This window comes from Harpia harpyja, chromosome 23, assembly GCF_026419915.1.
Source record: "Harpia harpyja isolate bHarHar1 chromosome 23, bHarHar1 primary haplotype, whole genome shotgun sequence".
NCBI lineage: Eukaryota > Metazoa > Chordata > Aves > Accipitriformes > Accipitridae > Harpia > Harpia harpyja.
In genome coordinates this window covers 9,971,095-9,994,168 of record NC_068962.1, presented here as the reverse complement: position 1 = coordinate 9,994,168, position 23,074 = coordinate 9,971,095, and the positions used below count along the sequence as shown (strand labels likewise).

Here is a 23,074-nt window from a genome sequence, read left to right as displayed (position 1 = left end):
GTAGTAGTACCAGACATCTGAACTCTGAAAGTATCAACTTCTGCAGAGTATAGAAGGGCCTACTTGTGTAGTCTGGAAGTGGTAGTAAAGAGAATTGTGCTGATTTCCTGCTGATCTTATGAATGCATGTACAAGGTATGATTTTTCTTTTTTTTAATGCTGATTTGAAAATGTGAACTGTTTAGTGTAGCTTCAGACCAGCTTGTTCAATGAAGATCATTATTACAAAGCTGTGAGAGGTTTAAATTTAGGTATGTTTCTGTGCAGACTACCAGTGCATTTACTGATCCCTTTGCAAGAAATATGATGGCAAAGATCAGTAATACCTCTATCTTCTGTATACATATATGGGAAAAAAAGAAATAGTTTCAGGCCTTTGTGGTTACACAGGTATTAGTATGAATCTTCCCCTTGTTGCTCCAGCAAAGTAGTTATATTCAGATATCTATTCTTCAGTAAATTCACCTGGTTTTAATAAACTGTGTAAATTTTAATGGAGGCTATTTAATATTGGAATGGAATAAACTATCCTGCTAGAGAGTTAAAAAAAAAAAATTGTGTAAAGAGTGCAGAGTAGGGTGTTGTTTTTTAACCTGTCTCTGTTGGGAAGCATGGCCAGGTGGAGGGCCATTGACAAGAAGACAGGACAGTGTGTGTAACAACCAAACGTTGGTCCTTTTGGCCAGAACCATTTCTTCTATTAAGAATTGGCAGTGCTGTCCAAAACTGATGTTCTTCTCTAACTGTCCTGTTTAAGCAAGGTTGATAAACTTAATTCTGTTCTTGATTTGATTATGGATAAAGGAATCTATTTTTCACATTTATAATGGTTATGTAGGTTGTGTATAGCAGGGTAGGTGCAACAGCATGTGCACTTGTTCTAGGTGGCCTTTCACACTTTAGAACCTAGAAATTTTTACAGTGCAGTATGAAAACAAACCAACATCATGTACAGAGACTGGGGGTAGGGAGGAAGGAGAAGATATCGAGGAGCTGTTACAGGACCTGCTTTTTCTACTGCAGTGAATTTTTCGGGTAGTGAAGATGCTAGCGCTTTTTGTTGTTGTTACTTAGCTAATAATTGTTGACCTTTACAACATGATTCAAAGTTCACAGTTAAAGCAATCTCATTGCCCTCTATGGCTTTTTGGGTCATGGCAGCAGAAAAGGCACTCGGACTCCTTGCCCTTTCATTTGGGAACTGTGATTTCATGTGGGCTTCCTGGTCCTGTGAGAAGATTGCTCTGAGTTGACTTCATTCAAAATCAATTACAGAAACAAAAAGGCGAGGCTGTCCGTGCTTAGTGTGCTGTTCAGTGCCTATTGAGTGTTTGTCAGGCTTTTTATAGACAGCCTGTGAACTTTAAAAATATAAAATGCTTACATTCAGTATGGTGAATGGGGATTTAGCTAAACTACTCTTATTAACATTAACTGAATGCCTCTAGTATTTACATAGTATTTTACACTTTTGAAGTGCTGTACTAACATTGATTAATTTTCAAAACACCCCTGTACAGTACTGTAGGTGAGAAACTTGGTGACTAAATACCCATCAGCAGTACTGAGAATGTCCCCACAAGGGTATAACAAAATAACTGAACAAGGACGTTCTAAATTAAAAACCAGTTTAATTTAGTTTAACCTAATTTGCTAGCTCTAACTTTTGTTCATGCACAACAGTAGATGACTGTGCTTGCTCTTAAGACTCCTGGCCCTCCTGGGCATAATGGGACAGTAGTATGAAAGAAACAATTCCACGTTTCTTTGCTTCCCCTCCTAAATTATGCTGACTGTTTTTTTGCACAAATATATTTAATGGGTTTGTGGTGCCTAGAGAGGGACATTGGAAGGTGTGAAGTTCATACGTACATTAAAAAAACATAAAACAACAACATACTTGATGATAGACCTGTTGATGTAATCGGAGAAAAATAGAGGGGTGCATAGTCACCACAGCTCACAGTCAGATTTAAAAGTTTTCTGATTGCATTTAGGAGCAAGATTTCAGAACTTGGCATGAAGAAATTCTTAGCCAGACTATTAAAGCTGACATCATCCGAAAGGGCAGATTATTTGAAATTTTGATCACTTGCTTAATAGAGTGGTTAAGTTCCTAAGAGCCAACGCTGCATCGTAAATCAACACTTGGTAAGAGAGGGCAGTACCTCTATCACTCACTCCAACTATCAACAAGGAAAAAACCTTCCTGTAAACTGATTAATTTCTATATTATTATAGCATCTGTTAAAAACTAACCAACCCTTACCCCACCTTCAGTTGTCCATAAACCCACCACTACTACAAAATAGGGTAAAAGAAAAAAATGAAGAAAATTTTAAAAAATTGCTATTCCTTTTAGTTATACTAAAATGTCTTTGTTTTTTTGCTATTAAGGAAAATATGGGGGGGGAAAATTCCTTTGTTTTAGTAGTGGAAAGGAAAAACTCTGTCCAACATTTAGTTTTAACTAGTCCGGCCCTTAATCTTCTTAAACTATACTCTTTCTATAACGAAGACTTTTCCCTACAAATATTACAAAAGTTACCATACCTGGTAACTCTCTGCAGAGCAAGGTGGTAATAGCAGTGAATATCAAAGGCAGTTACATACTGGTATTTTTTGTTTAGACTTATTTCTGACCTCTTGGGCTGAGGAAGTCACTGTGTAATTTATCAGGGAAAGGTTTTCTGACACATCATTTCTTTTCCTTCCAAGCCCGTCTGTGACTCTCGCAGCCACTTCCTCCTCTGTTTCTCAAGGTGCACAGGAAAGCTATGAAGTGTAGCATCATTTTGTTGACAAAATGGAAGTTTATACATAGTGATTTCTGAATGGTTTTGCAAGGGAGGAAAACGACATAAAGGCATCTTCCCCCACTTGACTTAATTTTGCCTGTTTTAAGAGCAAACTTTAGCTTCATGAGAGCCATCAGAACCTAAGGGCTTATGCAGAATGGCTGAATTGGGAAATCATGCTCAGGGAAAGAAATATGTGCATCTGTGGCTGCATGCGTGTGTGTGGCTTTTCTTTTAGAGCAGCTAATTTCACTCAGTGGGGTAATCAAAGCTGAAAAAGGGGTGTTGAAACTTTTAAAAAAAAGTAAGTAATTTGAAAAAAACCAAAACAAATCCAAAACTTTTATTGGATGGAGTTGATATTTCTGACAAGGACTGTCATATATTTAGACAACTTTATGGATTTGTATTGAAATTTAATTTCTTTAGCAGGGCAAAGTAATTGTATTAATTACTGTGTGATTTTCCCCCGCCCCCCAAATATGATCTAGTAATCCTACGTTCTTAGATGGAAATGGGAGAACACAGAAGGCAGAAGAAAAAAAGCTGGAGGAGGGGGAAATGTCTTTTAATCTGACGTAGAACTGGAGAAATGTTAAAAGGTTTGGCTACTCAGAGCAGAACAAATCTGAAATCTTAGAACAGCAAAATACTTGAGGCTCTGAAACTGTAATTCTCGAAATTACAGTGCTGAAAGCCAGTTTGTGCCATTATAGTATTGAATGTTGTTGTGCATGAAAGCATCACTTATAATAGAAAAATGTTTCTGAATGTTAGATTCCTGCTGCTACTGTAATTATCTTCCTTTAGATTATATCTTTGTTTGGCTAGATGACTGTTAAAAAAAAAAAAGAAAATCAGCCAATAAAGCATCATTCATATAAAACAAATTCTTTGCAGGAATATTTGTTTTGGAATGCCTGAATTTTTATTTATACTTACCACTTTATCCCATGAGCTAAAGTTCTCTCAGAAACCTAATCAGTTGGACTTTTTGTCCTGAACACTAGTTTCTAGTGGCTGTTAAGTTATTGTACCTTTCCCTAGAAATCAGAACTAGGATATTGGTGAATATTTTAAATGTTTGGATTAAAAAAAACCCCAAACAACCCCAACAGATGCATTTAAGTTACTTATTTTTTTTTTTTTTTTTGGAGGACAGGATCTCTTTTACTCTTAGAAAGAAGTTGACAGATCAGACAGTGTTAATGGCAAAACAAGATGTGAGTTTGCATCATAATATCCCCTTGGCAGTGAATACTGAAGTTCAAGAGATGACTTCTGTCATCTGACCGTAACCACGCTTCCAAAAGGGCTAAGTGGCTGCTTAAAAAATAAACCATGTCACTTTATTGAGGGTGTTGAAAGGTGGTGTTCTCTGTCTTTATGATTCTAGCTGTTATGTCAGTTTTACTACTGCTAGCCCTGCAGACAGGTAGAGTCATGGGAGGCTGAACTGGTTCATACATCACCTAGAGAATTGCTAATGAAGTTCCAGCTACCAAATTCTGCCTGCAAATTAAAAGCATAGCATGGTTTCACCTTGTTTATGTGGCTATTTAATATTCTGCTTTGCCTTTTAATTTCTAATGAATCTGCTTGCTGCTCCAAAGCCTTATTCTTGTTTTTATGTTTGGCTCAAGATGGTTGTCCTGTACATTAATTTTAAGTGTTACTGTTGTGGGCACAGTAGATGTACTCTTATGCATGTCTTGTTGAGATCTGTAAAGTTTAGCACTGCATTATATAAAATGCCACTGCAGTCAGAATTAGCCCACCATACTTTCGCTCCTCAGTCATGGCAATATAAGCTTCAAAGGGGAACAGCTTGATTTGCAGATAGATCCCTGGTTGGTTTTGTGGAGCTAACAGTTGGAGAGTGGTAACTTTTTTTTTGTAAGCACATTTGATCTGGATTAGAAGACTATAAACCTAGAACCAAACAGTAATTTTCGCATTTTCTTTTCCAAGAGGAAGCGCTCCTTCATTTCTGGTTAAATGACACATAATTAAACAGCTGTGACAGATGAGGAAATGTATCTATGTCCAATTATGAATTCCTCTGTTTTATGAATAGGAGCTATGATTGCAGCCATCGGTGTGGATTAGAACTTCCATTTCGTAGCAGAAAACAGGCCATGCCTGAGGACCTGAAAAAGGGACATAAAGGGAGTTGTGATCAATGGGTAGCTGTAAGTTTGGATTGCTTGAGGCAGTCATTCGTTTTTACCTAATTTCTGTCCCCATTGGGCTCCAGCATGGGAAATCCTAACAGAAGGGCAAGAACAGTGACAGGTATGTTAGATTGCTTTTAAAGAGAGATGCTGTCATAACACAGGTGTTCTAGGACTGGAATCCAGGGGCTCTGTGAGAGAATAGGGGCAGACAGAAACTAGCTTCCCTGAATTGTAATTCTAGGTAACAGCCTTACAGTTCCTTCCCATCTTGTCTTTCCTTCTCCCAAATTAATCATGAGTTTGATGAAGGGAATGGATGAAGTTTGAGTGATTCAGGATTAGTTCTGGGATCAGGACTGGGATTTCACAGTTCAAGGAAGAGGGTGGGAACTAAGCAGTGGCTGGATTCTGCCCTGCTCCAGCCTGATGGGAACATGCAAGATTCATTGCACTTGTGCTGTTCTCCAAAATTAAGACTCTCCATTAGAAAGACTATAACAAAAGTCTTTTCCTGCTTTTCCTTCCTGGCCTCCACTGGTAAAATGAGTACCAAAGTGGTGCTAGGTAGCTCTTTGTTCAGAAGAGCTAAAAGCACTGGTTTTAGGAAATCAGTTGCAATACAATAAGGATTTCACTTTTATATGAGTAGCTTCTTAATATATGATCTAATTAATCATAATAACCTCTGACTTCATTATCTCTGCAATGTAGAGCTTTGCACCATCTTCTTCACTGTAAATCCATACCTGTAAAAATAGTTCAAATGTTATTACTGGTAAGTGCATTGTTCTTTCTGAGTTGTTGCAACTTCTCTACTGGAATATTTCTGGCTATATTCAAAGAACAGTTTATCCACTTAAGCAAGGTTTTTTTTTTTTATATTAATGCTAAGTAGGCAAGCCACTGAAATGCCCATGAAATATGTACAAAAAATACTTGTACAATATTATATTTAGAGAGAGATCTTTCTGTACTCGTGAGAGTTTCAGAAGTGCTGGGGGGACGTGCCAATATTTGAATAGTCTATTTATTTTTCCTATAAAATCACTCTTCTAAAGCCAAGGAGTAATTTATGTGTATATCAACACCAATGACCAACTTTCTTTGTCTTCTTTCCAATCATGGATATCTGGGAGTATATACTTAGACCTGATTGAATGGCAGGGATGAAAAGGGCTCTGCACTTAGAAGTCCATTTGTATAGGAGTTCGTACATCACACCAATGAAGTTCTTCATCTCCCACAATTGAATAAAAATAATCCATGCTTATAATTTCCTAGTAGAAAAAAACCCAGAAGCCTAAAACTAAAAAGCCTAATTATAATTAATTGAAAAGGTTTTCTGCAGAAGCTAGTGGCAGTGATTTGCATAAATTCTCATTAAGGTGAATAATATATTTTCTTCAAGATCCATTAAACAAGCTTTAATCAGCTGAGCTTGAAAAACATCACCATGAAACTTCAGTTTCAAAGTAATTACACAGCATCTAAAATAAGTTCTGAAAAATTACAAAAACGTATCCAGGAGACATCAGCATCCTTCAGACAGTAAGAAGCCATGTAATAAATACCAAGAGGAAGGGTGGATTGTTGTTCCTGGCTTTAAGTTAATTCTACAAAGACAAAACATGCCTAGTGGGAAGGAAGCCTTGTGTCGCCAGTACAGTGGGGTGTCGCACTGGAGTGAGATATCTGCAAACTAATTTTTGTGCTAGTTTCAAGAAGAGAACACAATGAACTGGCAGGTATGCTACAAGCCGCAGTACCTACCACCTCTGCCTCATGTGGTGGATACCCTACTGCAGGTTTGGGGTTTTTTTCTTCTTTAAACAGTTAAGCTGAGCTGGCTATTAAAACATTTATTTATGTATGCAACCTAAACATTTTTGTATATTTCTATCCACATTTACTCTTCAGGATTCATTCAGATGCAGTCTTTCAAAGCACAGGTTCTACCTGGTCGGATGCGTGTTTAATGAACAGCTTTCCTTTTTGAGTTAGTCCATTTGGTGATGGGAGTTGTGCAAAATTCCATTTAAAGCAACCATTATCTTCTTTTAGCATCTTTTGGGTGGCAGGAAAGGTGGAGTGGCAGAACTCAGTTTCTGCTGTTCTTGGCAATGCTTTCCTCTCTCTATTTAGGGCCATAAAGAAATGAACACTTTAAAAAAAATTATTGTACAAATAAATAATAATTCTGTTTTACTGATTTTTATTATTGCTGAGAGGTGCACTGGATTCCTTCCTTGGCATTTAGTGAGCAATCATGCTTTTCTACCCTTTTCTGTTGCAGGAGCCAAATTTAAAGCTTTAGACATTAGCACTGAATCAACTTTCTAAAGCAGCAGTTCCTAAACGGCACTGTATGTGTATACACACTTGTGTAATTTATGACTGTTCAAAGTGGTAGTTGTCCAGGCTGGAACTGGTACCGCTGAAATTGGTACCTGCCAACCTTTATTGTGGTACCTGGTCAAAGAAGAAATAATCCAAATTTGGTACCTATTCTAGAACATTTTGCTTGCTACTTTCTTTTGTTCGATGTTTACAGTCTAAAATTAGAGACGAGGCCATGAATTCCAGGAGGGATCAGGATGACTACTATTAATGAGTTCTAAAGACTTTGTTCTCTCTATCTGTATCAATTTAACACTTGCTGTCTTTGAGAGAGACCTTGTATGGTAAAAAGCAGGACCACCGGCAAGAAAATAGAGCAGTAAGTCTAGCGTTTGTGTTACGTACGCTAGCAAGTTTGACTCGTATTTTCCCCTGCTCATCATTAGGCACAGCATTTTCCTTGTGAATTTGTCTTATTTGAGAGAGCTCAGCTGTACAGGTAGGAATAGGATACACTGATGTTTTCTTGTATTATGGAAACCTCCCTTGATTAAAAAAAAAAAAAAGTTTGAAGCTTCTGAATGAAGATGTAATTGGTGATTACTTTTGTGGCTCTGGAGCCCAGATTGAGAAACTGATTGTTTATTTAGTAACAGGGTGTCCTTAAGACTACTGGCAAATGCCAGTTATTTTTGAATGTTCAAATCAGAATTTGTTTCTAATGTCCCCATATCATTGTGGTATTCCTGATTATATGAGTTAGCTGTTAACAGCTTCTTTTTGTGACCCTGGAGAAGAAAGGGAAAAAGAGGTTCTTTTAGTTATTTAAAAAAAAAATAAAATTTACAGTATGGTGACCCAAAGTACTTTCTTTGTTTTCTGATAATTGTCACCATTATTTCTTATTTTATTATATCGGACAGTTTGTGTTTAGTGTGTATTTCTTTTGGCTTTGTAACAGCACTTATGTTCTTTATCTTTTTATTGTAAGTAAACTGCACCCAAAATGTTGCATGACTCATCTGTAGAGGAAAATACACATTAAAATATCTCCAGATAAACTCTGGTTTGATGTTTTTTCCCCCTTGCTTCAATTTTTGATGCTTTTACATCTTGTTTAAAGAGCTAGTATCCCAAGGCTGACTGGTATATGCTAAGATTCAGCTGAGCAGTTCCTTTAAATATTACGGGAGGTCTGTAAGTGATGGGTGGCCCAAAACCCAAAGTCACCATTCTATTCAAATAAACACACAAAGAAAGTATGTGCAGGACCTTTAACTCTTACAGGAGCTTGGCTGTGTGCCATGCTTCTGACTTAATGGAATGGCTGATTTCAGGGTTGCCTGGGGCCACAACCACAAATAAGCATATATATCTCTGAGGTCATTGAAACCAATTTTATTATTTTCACAGCTATTGGAAATAAGTCACCTGGCTTGATTTATACATAAAATTGCAGAATATCAGCCCACAGAAGTGACCTTTAATTTAAAACTTTCATCTGTTTTGTTGGCCTGTAATATTAAAATAACGGCAGCTTGTGTCTCTAGAAATACTATTTTGTCTTTCTCAGTAGTTGATGGTTAAGCATTTGCTGGAAGTTTGGGATTCACATTGAAAGTTTTCATGTGAAGTGATCCTCGTACTCAGCACTGCTGCAGTTCCCAGTTAGAGTCAGTCCAGTTTCCAGGGCTGGGGCTTCCAACTCCCAGCAAGTTTAAAAACGTGATGGTGAGTTTTTGTCTTTCCTGTGGGCTCCCAGTGCCTCTCGTGAGCCAGGAGCTGCCTCTGTTCCACACTGATTTCTACAGGCTTTTATCCTACAAGCCTAGAATTGAGAAGGAACTAGACTAGAGGGGGTGATGAAGGTGATTTGAGTGAGGTACGTATGGCTGATTACATACATCATCTGGGTAAATTTTTCCAAAATAATTGGGTAGCAATATCTTACTATCTCAGTATTTCTTCAGATTTCATTAAAAGAATGTGGCAGTCTACACTGAAATCTTCATACTCCTTCAGGGCTATGTTGTCTTAGTGGATGGGATGTGTGGGTTGGATAGCTGTATTATTGGCTGTATGTCCTAATTCTTTTCTCAGTGTCTTTCTGTGTACGACAACATGTTAGGAACCTGAGAAATTTATGATGCATACACAGCACTGCATTATTCCAAACAAGTAATTTCCTGTGGCGAGAAATAAATCTTGAATTCCTGATTACTTTGTAGCGAGATCAATGTAGAGCCCTAGAAAAAGAAGCAAGTGTTGTAGAGCAGAAACTGCTTATTCCTTATGTTACTCTACGTTGGTTTTATTATGCAGAAATAAATATGTCCTGCTGTTTTATATGGTCTGGCAAACTATAATTTCTTCATTAAACTTTCAGTGGCCTGTAATGCCATGGGAGACAGCAAAGAGGGATCCTGAACTCTGAAGAAGTAACCTTCCCCAGCTTTGTAGGTAATAGGTGTGTGGTGTAGTTTATGTAAAGATTCACGTGGACTGTTGCTCTTTGGAAAAGAAAAAAAAAATAAAAATAGGGCATTACAATACTCTTTCTTAAATGATATATATAAAACACATGTAGCTCCCTAGTAGAAAACAGACTCGGTTGAAGCTCAGGCACGTGAAGCTGAAGCTTCTTCTCTCCGAGGTGAAATTCTGTATTTCTTCCATCCTTATGTGAGAAGCTGAAATATTTGAAGAGAATACATTTGCCCTGTAGACGAATGCAACAACACAGTACCTACCGTTTTGCTCTTTTTGAAGTCTGAAAGTGCTGACTGACCTCTCCAGCAGTCTGTTCTCTGGTTTGTTTGGGTCACCTTCATAGCACTGAGTTGCATGTGTTTATTAATCTACCCATGATTTTTTTTGCCCCATGTTTGAAGTTTCCTCTTACTGTGATCTCAACCAGTCCTCCTTTGAATAGAGAAGGCAAAATTATCACTGTCCATTAGCAGTGCTGGAAGTTTGAGACACGATTTACAATTTCTGTCTTAATAAAATATTACACATGAATTGTTTCCCCCCAAACCATTTCTGTGCTTGATGTAGACTACTGAAAGAAGCAAACTGTTCACTTTTTTAAAGCTTTCGTAAAGCTTTGTGTTTGATCAGCTTTCCTCTATAGGTCTCTTTAGGCAGAACTTAGAGCTGTTGTTTTCTAAAGGCCAGAGTTATGAAATACCATAACCTTTTGTGGCACTTGGGTTTCTTAGCTACCAGGAAAAATGCAGTCCTCCCTTGTGCTGCTGTCAAGGATGGTTGGACTTAAATGTTACAGTAGGGAAGTTAAGCCTATCAGTTAAATATTGGTTTGATCTTTCAGTAGATCTTCAGACCTTCATTTTTTAGAAGGATACTTAGGAAAGTTAAAGCTGCTTAAAAAAAAATAAATAAAATGGTACGCAAATCACTAGTGGAGAAAAGTACCAGTGGTTGGCTAGCATAGAATTGGAGAAACTTGAAAATCTGGCACTGTTTCAGTTCAACTCTAGCTGCTTTTTGTAGTTCAGCTTGACTTGACTTAGCTGTAATGGTATCGTCAGGAAGGTTGATCAGGTATGTGATTCTGGTAATGGCTTCAGTTTACCTGAATTGCTGTCTGAGATCCTTTTTACTTACTGCCTGCCTCCCAACTGCTGCCCTAAAACATTAAAAGGAATGGTTTCTGGTTGTTTTGTTTTTATGCTTGAAAGTCTAAAGAGTCTACTGAAAGGCTATAAAAGCTTATGCCAATTGCAGTTGATTATAAAACCCTACTGGTTTCAGTGACATAAATTGGAGGTTATTCCGATACTAATGTGGATTAACGCTAATGTAGCAGAAATCAGAATTTGATCCTGCACGTTCTGATAACATAATTCAACTAATTTGTCATTTCCTGGCTTTTTAGCTCAATCTTTGACAGCATCCAGTAAAATCCTCAAGAGTGTGCTTGGTGTGGACTTGCTTATAATGGCAACTATAAAGCCCATATTTTCTTTTACAAAATAACTGTGACTAGTCCTTTCGATGTCACTCCCAAACTGGTTGCCTACTAACTGGGTGCTTTTAACCAAGGAATTAAGAGAAAATAAAATTTATTTTAAACACTGCTATGGTTTCAATTTCTAGTGTTTCACAATTGCTATGGCATGCCACAAAACTTGGTTTACTCTAGTGGATCCCTGCATCTGGATAAGCTGTTGAGGCGCAAAGATGAAATAAATCAGTAAAACTGATTTCAACCTTTTTCAGTAGGATCAACACCTTCCAAATGGGTGGGTGCCAGTCTGCTCTATTAAAATATGTTTGTGAAGGGTATCCCACAGTGCTCCTGTGAAGAAGTTGGAGAGCTGGAAAGAGCATAGTTCATTCATCCAGGACTACGCTGAACAGTCACTCTATTCACTAGAAGTCATTACACATCTTTGTGGGACCAAATATTGTTTTTAATTATCTGAGTTGTTTTACTTTTTGATAGAATTTAGTTTTCATAAAAATTGGTTTTGACATATATCTGTAGCAAGTTCCATTTTTTTTTTTTTTTGCTTAAAGAAAAAAAAAATTACAAAAATGTTTCCAGGAATTTGTCTGACATGTCTATGGCAAGGCCTGAGGATACAGTCTAACTCCATCCATCACAAATGCTTTCTAGCCAGATTTTAGCCCCTCTATATATTCTGTAGGCATTTTGGTTAATAGGAATCTGAGAAGGAAAAGTGCTGCACTATTTTTTAATTTGGAATCCTCTGAGAAAGTACTTTAAATATTTTGGTTGTTTCACTGGTGAGTAAACTGTCATCACAGAGAAATGTAAGCCTTGGGTTTTATCTCAAGTATATGTTAACATTTCTTGCTGCTTTTTCCGTCAAGTTAAACTTGCTTTGTTTTGTGTGTTTCCTCAGACTGTTTCACTGAAATGGTTTGATCTTTGGTTCATGATTATGTAGCTGGACTTTGGAGCTGACTCAGAATATATTAGAGTTTTTTAATCCTCAGAGAGGATTCACTTGCCCTCCCAATATTATTTAGCATCCAGCTATAAACAGGGCTATGACCACAATCACCTGTGACTGCATGTCAGAGAAGTTGGTAAACTAGACTAGGAAGATAGTAATGATTTTGAAGACCCGTGGCATCTGTTTGATTCCTCAGACCAGACTGATTTCAGGAAAGAAAAATTTTGAGCACTGCGTTTTCACTTACCCCTTTATTTGGAAGTTGCTGTCTGAAAATGGTACCTTTTGTATTGTGTCAAGTTAATATATTTGTGGGTGATCTTTCATATACATAATTGAGCAAATTCTGAGGGCAGTTATATTAAAAATGGGCAATACTACAAGAAAAAGATACCCAAGAGTTCTGGTTTCTTGCCATACAAAATAGTCTTTTAAGGCTTCAGCATAAATATTTGTAAGATACCAAAATATGCTTAACCTAAATGGAAAATGCTTATTCTGTACAATATTATTTAAAAAAAAAAAAACCACCCCACAAATCTGTTAGCATGATATCCTTTGGGTAGGAAAAGCAATGAGGGGTGTACAGTTGGTGTGTGTCAGAACATTAGTTTTATGCATTTATGCATGTTACGGTGGGGCTGAAGGGAGGGAGGAGGAGACTTTCTGGAGACAGGAGAATTTTGGCTGGGCACAAATTCCACAGCTGATAGTTTGTAGCATGGTGCGGTCTGTGCTTGCCAGTTCTGTGGATAATGAAAGCCGGGGTGGGTCTGCCTGCTCTCTGAATCACTTGGTTCTTACAGTGAAAAACATGAACATGACCAATGATACCTGGGTCTGGGACTGTTTTTTTGTTCCCCCTCCCCCAATAAGGACATTTCTTCAGTATGAGTTCTAAAGCCAGTATAAAGGTTAAATTGTTCTCTGTGGATATGCATACACCAAATTGTTTTCACTAAATAGATTTTGAATAACACCTTTCAGTTAAACCAGTAAAATTTTAAGTTCAGACCAGACCTTGGTTAATGAAGGGGTTTTTTGGTGCTTAAATAAAGGCTTGAAGAAAGGAACTTACACAAAATAACTTGATGTTTTTCTCCCCCCCCCCCCCCCCCCTATATATAAAGGAGAATGTCTGTATATTACATTGTGGTTCAGTAGTTTCTCCTCTACTCATTATTTCTATATTTGTATGTGTACATGTTCCTGTGTATTCTCTTCGATGCTTCACTAAAAATAAAAGTCAGTGCTGCCTAAACATTCTTTCAGGCTTTAAATTTAGAGTTCACAAGAGGCATGGGTTAAGGCATAATTATGTACAATTTCCTCGAACTTTCTCAAAATACTGTCAGAAAATAGATTGAATGGGAAAAAAAAAAGGTAATTTTTCAAAAATTAAATTACTGAGCTTTTTTTCTTAGTATAGTCTGCCATGTACTGAAAAGAACAGAGAAGAAGATAGTCATGGGACTGATGTATGACTGATAAACTCTATTCTGTAGTGTTACAGTATGTGTGCCTTCATTTTCAGATAATGGCTTAAAATGTGTGTGCCTTGGAAAGGCTTTATGTATATTCAGAAAGTGGCTTGTCAAAAAAAGTAGTTTAATATCCATACTATTAGTTTGGTTAAGAAACTCAACATGTCTGCTTTAACTACTGTATTCTCAAGCCTTAAAATTTCTGTCTTTGTACTGTTGTGAGTTGCTGTATGGTGAAATGGCAAAAATTATTTATGTTTTATTTTTTCAAAGGAAAGTAGGGAAGAGAAATAGTATAGTGCCATATTCTACTGCAGAACAGTAAATCTAATAAGGCCTGCTGGGCCCACTTTTATCATCTAAAATAGATTTGAAAAGGGGAGCAGAGGTTCCAACTATGAATTCTGACCATGCTTCAGAAGCTGTTACTTTTTATATATACATATATATATAAAATAAACAAATCATGAGTTATTGCCAGGCAGTAGTTTGGCACTGAAGAATATTTTAAAGAATAACTTTGAATGTGTATTTGAAAGAGTATGTTATCAGGTAAATATGAAGTGTCTTGAAGTCTTAGAGTAACAGAATTAGCAATTTCATGTTGTATGGTGTAATCGTGAGAGAAGCTAGCTTATGAAACAGCTGTGAGAATAGCAGAAAGCATTTTCTAGATTAGGAATGTAAGTATTGTTTCAGTAAATGTTTTTTCACAGACCTACTGTACATGCCGTGGTGAAGAAACTCAGGGAGCAGACACAAAGACAGGAGCCCTTCTCCCTCTGTTTATCTGCTCCCTCCTGAGAGGAAACCGATGGTATCCCATTGTTCGGCATCAGAAAATATTAATGACTTCTCTCACTTCCCTCCAGTGTGCATTTTTTACCTGTGCATGAATAATCAGATAGTGCTATGCCAGGCAGTTGGTATTAATTAGGGTTTCAAATTTCACATAGTCTGTCTTTTAGTGTTCGTTATGCCAGACTAAAGCTTAAAGTGAGAGGGAGTAAGGTGCACTTAGGGTTAATATTAAGGCCAGATTCTTTCAGCATATGAGGACACACTTAGAAATGAAAAGGCTTATACTATGGAGAAAGATACAGTTCAAAGCCTTTATACTTAGCTGTTGAAATATTTATGTTCCGGGTGGAAAAGATTTTTTCAGGCCATCTCAGCCTTCCTGTGACCAAAAATGTTTTGAACCTGTAGTTACTTAAAGTTTTCAAAGCTCTTTTAGTCAATAAGAAAATCAATACGTGCAGCAGACTTCAGTGTAGTTAAGGCAGTGCCCAACAGCATTCAGTGTTGTATGTAACTACTACCACCGCTTCCTTTTTCTGAGTAACACCGTGCGTCTTCAGTTGCAAAGGTATGAAGTCTAGAAGGCTGCAGCTGTTGGGCTGCTGGATCATAGCCTACTGGTGGACTAAGTCAAACCACAGCTGATAGTCATTTATGGAAATAAGCAAGGAACAAGTTACCTTGCTTAGATGTCTTTTTTCTCCCATTGCATTCTGCAAATTTATGTTGCTTATTTTAAAAGATCAATTCCCTTAAAAGACATTGTGCAGCTTAGAAGATCTTAGAAAGTCTGTATGTCTTTATATTGTGGTACAAGACCATAACCTTTCTCTGTGATTTTGTTGTTTGTTTTCTGGAGGGTTTTTTTGTTCCTTTCTCTGTGTCTTCATTTTTGGCAGTGGTTGCAATCACGTGAGGGTATAGTTATAGTTGTCTCACTCATCCATCTTTCCACTCTGCTTGTATCTAATTCAGGAAAGTCTCATGCAAGAAAGTTTTATGAGCAAAACACTACTTACAGTCCTGTTACTTGTCGTTCCTGATTGTTCTGGTACTAAACTGAAGTTGACAATGAAATTACTGCTGTAGGGCAGTAATAGTCCGAAATCTATAAATAATAGTATCATTTGTTAATGTATTCTTCTGAGGCCCTGTATTAACTACATGTTTGGTTAATAGCTTTCACTAGCAGTTACATAGGATAGGAATATTATATTAAAAATATATATTGTGTTCAGTGTTTGAGCGCTGAGTTTGATGCATTCAGGTATTTCTATGTAGTTAGAAAAGGACCATACTATTGGCAGAAATTAACTAGGTAGTAGTTTACTAGGACTTTATTTGCCTTTTGTGATGTTAGGTTTTCCTTTAATTAATTTAAAATATGATTTGAACCTTGGTGTTTCCTTCAATCTATTTGGTATGTATAGTCCTATTCTCAGAGCCTAGCAAGCAACTCAGGATCCTATATATCACTTAACTAGTTGTTACCCAGTATTTCCTATCTGAAAACAGCTGAGTTATTAGCTCTTCCTTAGAGATTCACCCAAGAAAGTTTGTTCTTAAGAGAAACTGAAAGCTGCAACTTGAAAACCAGAGGATGCACAGAATTTGGTCTCCTGCAGGTGTCCCTAGTTGATATACAATATAGATATCTTTTTTTGAGAAGTGGCATGGATAAAACTTTACTGCCTGCTGGATTTGTAGATAGATTCCACTTTCACAACAGTTGAGAAGGAATGAACTTAAATACGGAACAAGTAAGACATAATTGCCGCCAGAAATCTACCAGAATGGCAACTAGTTCCCTTGAGTCTATAACTAAACGTTTAAATGAATGTGTTTTTATGTACTTATGCTTATTACTTTCTTAAGACACTTCTATATACTAGATAGTATTTTCTGATTTTTCTTTATCCTATCAATACAGACTACATGTATATTGTAGTCTGCGGGCAAGTACAAGAATTGTCCAAACTATGACAAGCTCTACTTGCCTGCTTTGTGACCATGCACCTGCCTAACAGATAGCTTGTAAGTAGTTTGGAAGGTTGACTCAGCTGCTGTATGTTTTGGGGATGTGAAGCTGTTTGTACTCCAAAAAGTAGACTCTGGTGGTGTTTTCAGGCTTATTGTCTACCGAAGTAACATATGATCTTGAAAACATCCTTAGGATGACTTGTTAAGATCCACTGTAAAAACACTCCAGGGTGCTTTTCCATTGGTATTTATGAAAAAGAAGTAAACGAATAATATTCAAAAATGTTCTTGAGGAAAACCAACAAAGAACCTCCAAGCAGAGACTTGCCAGTCCATCACTGCCTATCTGTTTTGTATGTGAGAGGGCTGGTCAATGGCTTCCTGTGTGCACGTTTGGGAGTTCTCCTTTTTCTTTAAAATATGTTCTTTACTTCAAATGCTGATGTTCGTTTTCAGCATATGGGGACCATTAGCAATATTGAAGCTGGACATAAGGCTTAACGTGTTAAATCACTTTAGAATGTTGCATCTGTTTTTTTACCCTGGTGTTAACACCTGGATCAGTTTAGCACTAGTGCACAAGTTTAGGACATATATAGCTGTTAATTTTAAAAACATCTGGGACTTCTCTGTGTGTGTGTGTGTATGAATGTGTATGTGCATGTGTGAACTGCTGTATCTCTGGCATTTTTTGGTTTGATGAAAAAAATCTTACTGAATTGCACTCAAGGTGTGTACTGACCTAGGCAAATAAGTGGTTTATGGCAGGAAGCAGAAGGATTCTTTCGAGGGGATTAGAAATTATGATTTTGCCTTCACAGCTTTTGTCTGTCTTCAGACTTCCATTTCTGAAGAATTGATAGCTGACTCTGATTTCTTTTTCCCCCCTCTCAAACCTATCCATTTGTTGTACACTGAATAAGATATCCCGCTCTCCTGGGATGCGTGAAGTGGGCAGGCATTAAAAATTGAAGAAAACAGGTTCCCTGACTGAGTCTGCAACCCTTATCTGAGGCTGCTTGAAAGTAAAAATGCCAATTGTGTTGGAGCTTTGAAAAATGACTTTCCCTGGTGACCCCGCTGCCTTTTAGCGAGAGCAGAGTTTACGGCTCTGTTTGAGTGATGAGTGCAGTTGGAGAGTTCCTCTTGTTATGCCCATTAGCAAGATTGGACTAATCTGCGGGACATAACCTGAAGGTAAACTGTGAGTGAAGGAGAAGACAAGGCTAATAAGGCATTTTGTAGTTTCCTTTATCCCAGAGTCTTTCCCGGAGCCAGCAATTAATATTATTTTCTATCTGCGGAGAGCCCGGGTGGCTGCCAGCACGGGAGGCTTTACAAAGGACATGTCAGTGCCACCTGCCAGGCCGCGAAGAGGGACTGCTTTCAAAATTGCCGCTGACATTGGCAACTAAGCATTGATACTGCAGCAGAGTTAACAGCTTGTTAATTTAGTAATTAAAGAAAAACAGGGCCTTGCCCCAGCCAGGAGCAGGGCAGCCGGGGGGCTGCCCCAGGCCCGGGCATCAGGCACCTCCCTGGGTCTGAGGCCGGGCCGGGAGATGGGCCCACGGGTGGGCCTGTCCCCGCGGGGCCCATGGCCGGGCCGGGCTGTGGGGAGCTGGAGAGCGGCCCTGCTGCCGTGTGCTGGGTGGGGGGCTGACGGCCCCGGGGGGCTGACGGGGGGTCCTGGGCCGTGGGCAGGGCGAGGGGAGTCCGGGGACGGGGGGGGGGGTCAGGACTGTCAAGGCCTGTTAGTGCCCTCAGGGCCCTGACACGAGCAATTTAGTACTATTTATTTTTATACTTTTGTTTTATTAGATACAGAGCTTGTATTTCTCTCCCCTTCACAGAGAGAAACATTTCACTTCATGTTTTTCTTGCCAGTGCTGTTAGACAGCCAGGCTGGGGATGCAGATGGGCACAGCCCCGGCTGGTTACGCCTGGGCTGGACTCAGCCCGCCGGCTGTTTCTGTCTGACCTGCGGTAACGGTGTCCGGGGTGTTGTCCTTAGAGTTCCTGAGACCTTGTTTGCTTTTACTTTTGAGGGCAAAATGACACAGAGCTGCCTGGCTCCAGTACCTTAGGTGCTCGTATTCCTGCATCCTCCTATGCAGTCAAGTCTAATGTTGGCCAAGTGTCTTTTTTCTTACATTTTATAATGTGAAGCAGAGTAGTTGTTGAACGTTCAGCAAGTAAACTATGCAAGACTCGCTTCTTTGCTGTAGGACATCCAGCTTTGCTCTTGTATTAGACTTTTCTAATATCCCAAAGCATTAGCTAGACTTTTTCTTTACTTTTACTTTCATACATTTAGCAAAAAAATAACCATACGGAAAGAAGTTTTAACTTTATTTAAAATTCTGACTTGTAGAGAATACAACATTTGACCTGACTGAACCACTGAGTAAGCTGGAACTGGCAGCTTCCGTATTTTTCATGCTGACTGGCAGGTACTATAATCTGTTGCCTTTACACGCACGAGAAACTAGGAGTATTTCTGAATTGCCTGCTGAAATCCATACCCAAATACAGGATGATCAGTACTGTATCTTCAAGGCTTCCTTTTGATTTTTTTTGTTGTGGTTTTTTTTTTGTTTTTACTTTTACTGTGAATAGGACTGAACAGGAGAGGATCAGGGCTGCACCAAATTTGTTGCTAAGGCTGTAAATAAAATTTGACTGAATTAATGCCTCCAGAATGGTTTCTTTGTAATAGGTTTCTTTATGATTTGGAGAAAAGCAGTTTACTTTTTATGGGGAATAGTCCAATATGAATATGTGCTGCATGAAAATGATGGAGGGAGGGCTTAGAGGGAGAGGGCTGGTTGGTCTCTTTTCTTAACAAGTGTAGCATCATAGTGTGGAGTTGTTTTATACATGTGTACTGGTAGCTGCAGTTCTGTTTTTTTTTTTTTTTAAAGTCGTTGCATGTCTTCAGGTGTTGGAAATGGCCCCATTTGCAAAAGATATAATAAAAGCTGCCATTTCCTGGGAATGACCTGGGCACCATCTAGGCTCTTTGTAGCAGAATGCTCTGCCTCAGGGGAGGGCAGTTGTGCTGGCAATATTACTGCCACTTACTTTCTTAGTGTTTCCCCAAGAAAAAACACTTTTGCAGTTCAGGGTTTCAACTCTAAATCCTGACATCTGATAGCCTTTCTTAGCGCTTGGGAGTCTGTAGTCTAACATACTATGTTTTCCTCAGAGAAAGGACTCTTTCTAGCCTAACACCTGCTTCATTCTTGCTGAATTCCTAGTTTTCTCATAGTAGTTCTGAGAGTGATACTACAAACTGAAATCACAAACAGAGGAATTAGATTTCAGGAAAGGACTATACGGAAGGACAAGATAAATAATGTGAAAACAAAGATCTTGTTTTCTTCCAATGTTCTTTTGTGACTGGACTAAAATGAGAAAAATGTGTGTGGGGTTGGGAAAACAAATACAAGCAACCTGATCCACTGCATAAGCAGAAGTCAAAATGAAAATTTTCAAGTATTCTAGAAAGCATCATCAGATCTTTAAAGGCTGACCTCTCCATAACCTCCATATGCTTAGAGACAAAAGGACATGCTGAGAGGAAGCATGTCTGAAAGCATTACAGCAATGTGCTCCGGACAATGGAAATGCTGAGCTGCGTGGTATTTAGAGTATTTGCATGGAGATTCTGTGGCATAGTATATCAGTGTTTGAGCATTTTTCTTTACAGAGCAAGACAACATTCCTGAAACTAATACCATAAAAAAAATGGGATTTGGATACAGGTTCCAAGGGAGTGGAGAATGTGAGGGGAGTCTTGGAGTATGAATTAGAGCAGTGCATTTCAAACACAGGCCTGACTTTCTCACCATTTTTTTTTCTTCTTCATCCGAGTTGAAAAATTGTTAATTATGGGAAGATATTTATTGGAAAGGCAGAAAGAGGGAATGAGTAAAGCGTTAGATATAAATCATCTCTCGTGTTTAATATTTTTAATAGAAGAGTCTTGAGCTGGCTGGTTTCTTAATTACCCCAGTAAAAAAAAAATACTAAATGAGTTAAGCTCAGTAGTAACAACAATGCGTCTTTAAAGAATTGCTTAAATACAACTTTGGTTATGAAGGCAAGTAACTAATTAAATTCTAGTCATCTTTTTGCGCTAACCAGGTCTCACACCTTCTCCCACAGCATAAATTTTAAATGCAAATGATTGGATTTGTACAAACATTATAGGGGACAGATTTTTACAGTACCGAATTAGACATGGGGACTGCTAATGGCTGGCACCAGTCCTTGCCAGGGCGGTTGGAAACATAAATGCTGAAAGCTGCAGAATTTTTTTTTCCAATCAAGCTGACACAGACTTGAATTCATAAGGTAATACAACCTAAAAATGTTTTTCCTCAATTGTAAATATAAGAAATTTAAAGAGAAGGTATATTTTAATCTGTAAAATATTCTGCTGTCTGCCTCCTGCAAGGTGTTAGCAGAAAATGTTGTCAGTCAAAATATGTACAAGACAGTTGTGGGAGTGCCCCGTACAGCACCAGAGATTTGCATGCTTCTACTGACTTCTGTATTTATTGTTCATCCATGTCGATGAGATTCATTCCAACATCTAAATTAAAATTTCAGTATAAAAGGCCAGTTGGGGTTTTAGTTCTGAATTACTGGAGGATCTGTTGTTTCAACAATAATGTTTGTCAGTTTTTCATATTTCTTTTACGTTTTAATTATAACTCATCAAATCTTAACCGATTACTCCTGGGTTAGACTCAGAAGAATGTCACTGAAGGGTGTTTTAATTTAATGGAAGCAGCGTAACATCTGTTTCTAATGTTTTAAAAGCCAATTTATATGGAAATTTTGCTTTAGCGGGAAGTCAATAGATACGTAGTTTTCTAACATCTCCTGTAAAAATTCAAAACTTGAATTAAAGCAGCACCAAAGCAGTGCCATTCTTTCTTGTCATAGCAGTATGATTGCATTTTCGCAGCCTTTAATTTGTACCCTTTTCCTTCTGTTGAAATGAAGTTTTTATTTGTCTTTTGTAGTCGAGCTATCAAGACAAACCAGGACCTTCTGCCCGAGACGCCGTGGACCCATATCTTCTACAATGACTTTTGGGGGACACTACTCACTCACAGTGGGAGCCACAAGTCCTACAGACCTCTCTGCACACTCTCCTTCCGCATTAACCATGCTGTCGGAGGGATGGACCCATGGGGCTACCACCTTGTAAACGTCCTGTTACATGCTGCAGTCACAGGCCTTTTCACAAACTTCTCCAGAATCCTGTTTGGGGACGGGTACTGGACCTTGATAGCAGGCCTGCTGTTTGCATCTCATCCGATCCACACGGAAGCCGTAGCGGGGATCGTAGGGAGGGCAGACATTGGAGCCTGCCTCTTCTTTCTGCTTTCCCTGATGTGTTATGTGAAACACTGCTCTACCAGAGGTTCCTCACCAAGTACTTGGGGCTGGATCTTGGGAGCAGGGCTGTGTGCAGGATGCAGCATGCTGTGGAAGGAGCAAGGAGTGACTGTTCTGGCCATTTCAGCGGTGTACGATATCTTTGTATTTCATCGACTGAAAATGCATCAGATCATTCCTGCTTTATACAAGGTGAGTCTTCTTTCCCATAAGCTATTTGTAAGGCACCAATCACTGTTAAACAGGTGCTAAATGAGTTTTCAAGTACACAATAACTCTTAGTAGTTTTGTCAACTCCCAAAAATAAGCACAGATGTCTAATGGTGAAAGAACATTTAAAGCAGTTTAGTATGGGGTTTTTACATTTTGTTTAAACAATGTGTTATTATCCATTGCTATTACTTGACGCTGGGGATGTATTTTTTTCAAGTGCTTTCCTTGCTTCCAGCAGCTCTCTCCTCATTCTGTTTACCATCGAGCACTGGATATATGGCTGCCTTTTGCAAAGAATTCATTCATGCTCTTATCCTCTTGTATCTTGCAAACTCAGCTTAGTTTGGTCGGGCGTGCAAGTGCGGCAGCTGATATGATCTACAGGATCCCTGAGGCAAACATAGAGCTCTTATTGTTCTAGTTTAAGGAGATGCGTAGGACCTGGGTGCATGCCTTTGGCATGTACTTTTTCTCCCCCTAGTAGGAGCTACGAGTCAAATGTATTATTGCCTTAACAAAATAAATATTTCTCACTTTTTAACTTGCCCAAGAACAAACAAGTAAAATAAGCTAACAAACAAACAAGCCCACCAAAACCCCCTAACTTCCCTTTCCCAGAACCGTATGTATTTTAGTGGTACCCAGAAACGCCAGCCGAAATCAAGACTCATTTACATCAGTTGCTGTACAAATGAGTAAGCTGAGTATATGTAATTTTATTTTCAGTGAAATGGCTTTCTTCAGAAAAATACTGGCTTAACAAAAGGAAAATGTTTCACAGGGACATGTGTTGTCACATTTTTCACTGAGACATAACCAAGAAAAGCAATAAAACAAAATACAGCTTTGCAATCTATCTCAAACACCGTGATTTAAAAATTTTGATTTCTCACTCGAATTGAAAAGAAATTGTAGGTTTTGAT

General features: G+C 38.4%; 1 protein-coding gene across 1 annotated transcript in view; it reads left to right on the top strand.

Moving 5' to 3' along the window:
* Positions 1-23,074, top strand: part of TMTC2 (transmembrane O-mannosyltransferase targeting cadherins 2) — a 259,189-nt gene that overhangs the window by 80,229 nt on the left and 155,886 nt on the right. Inside the window, exon 2 of the mRNA XM_052774546.1 lies at positions 21,560-22,130. Within this exon, the coding sequence (XP_052630506.1) occupies positions 21,560-22,130 (571 nt within the window). The remainder of the gene's footprint in view (positions 1-21,559; positions 22,131-23,074) is intronic.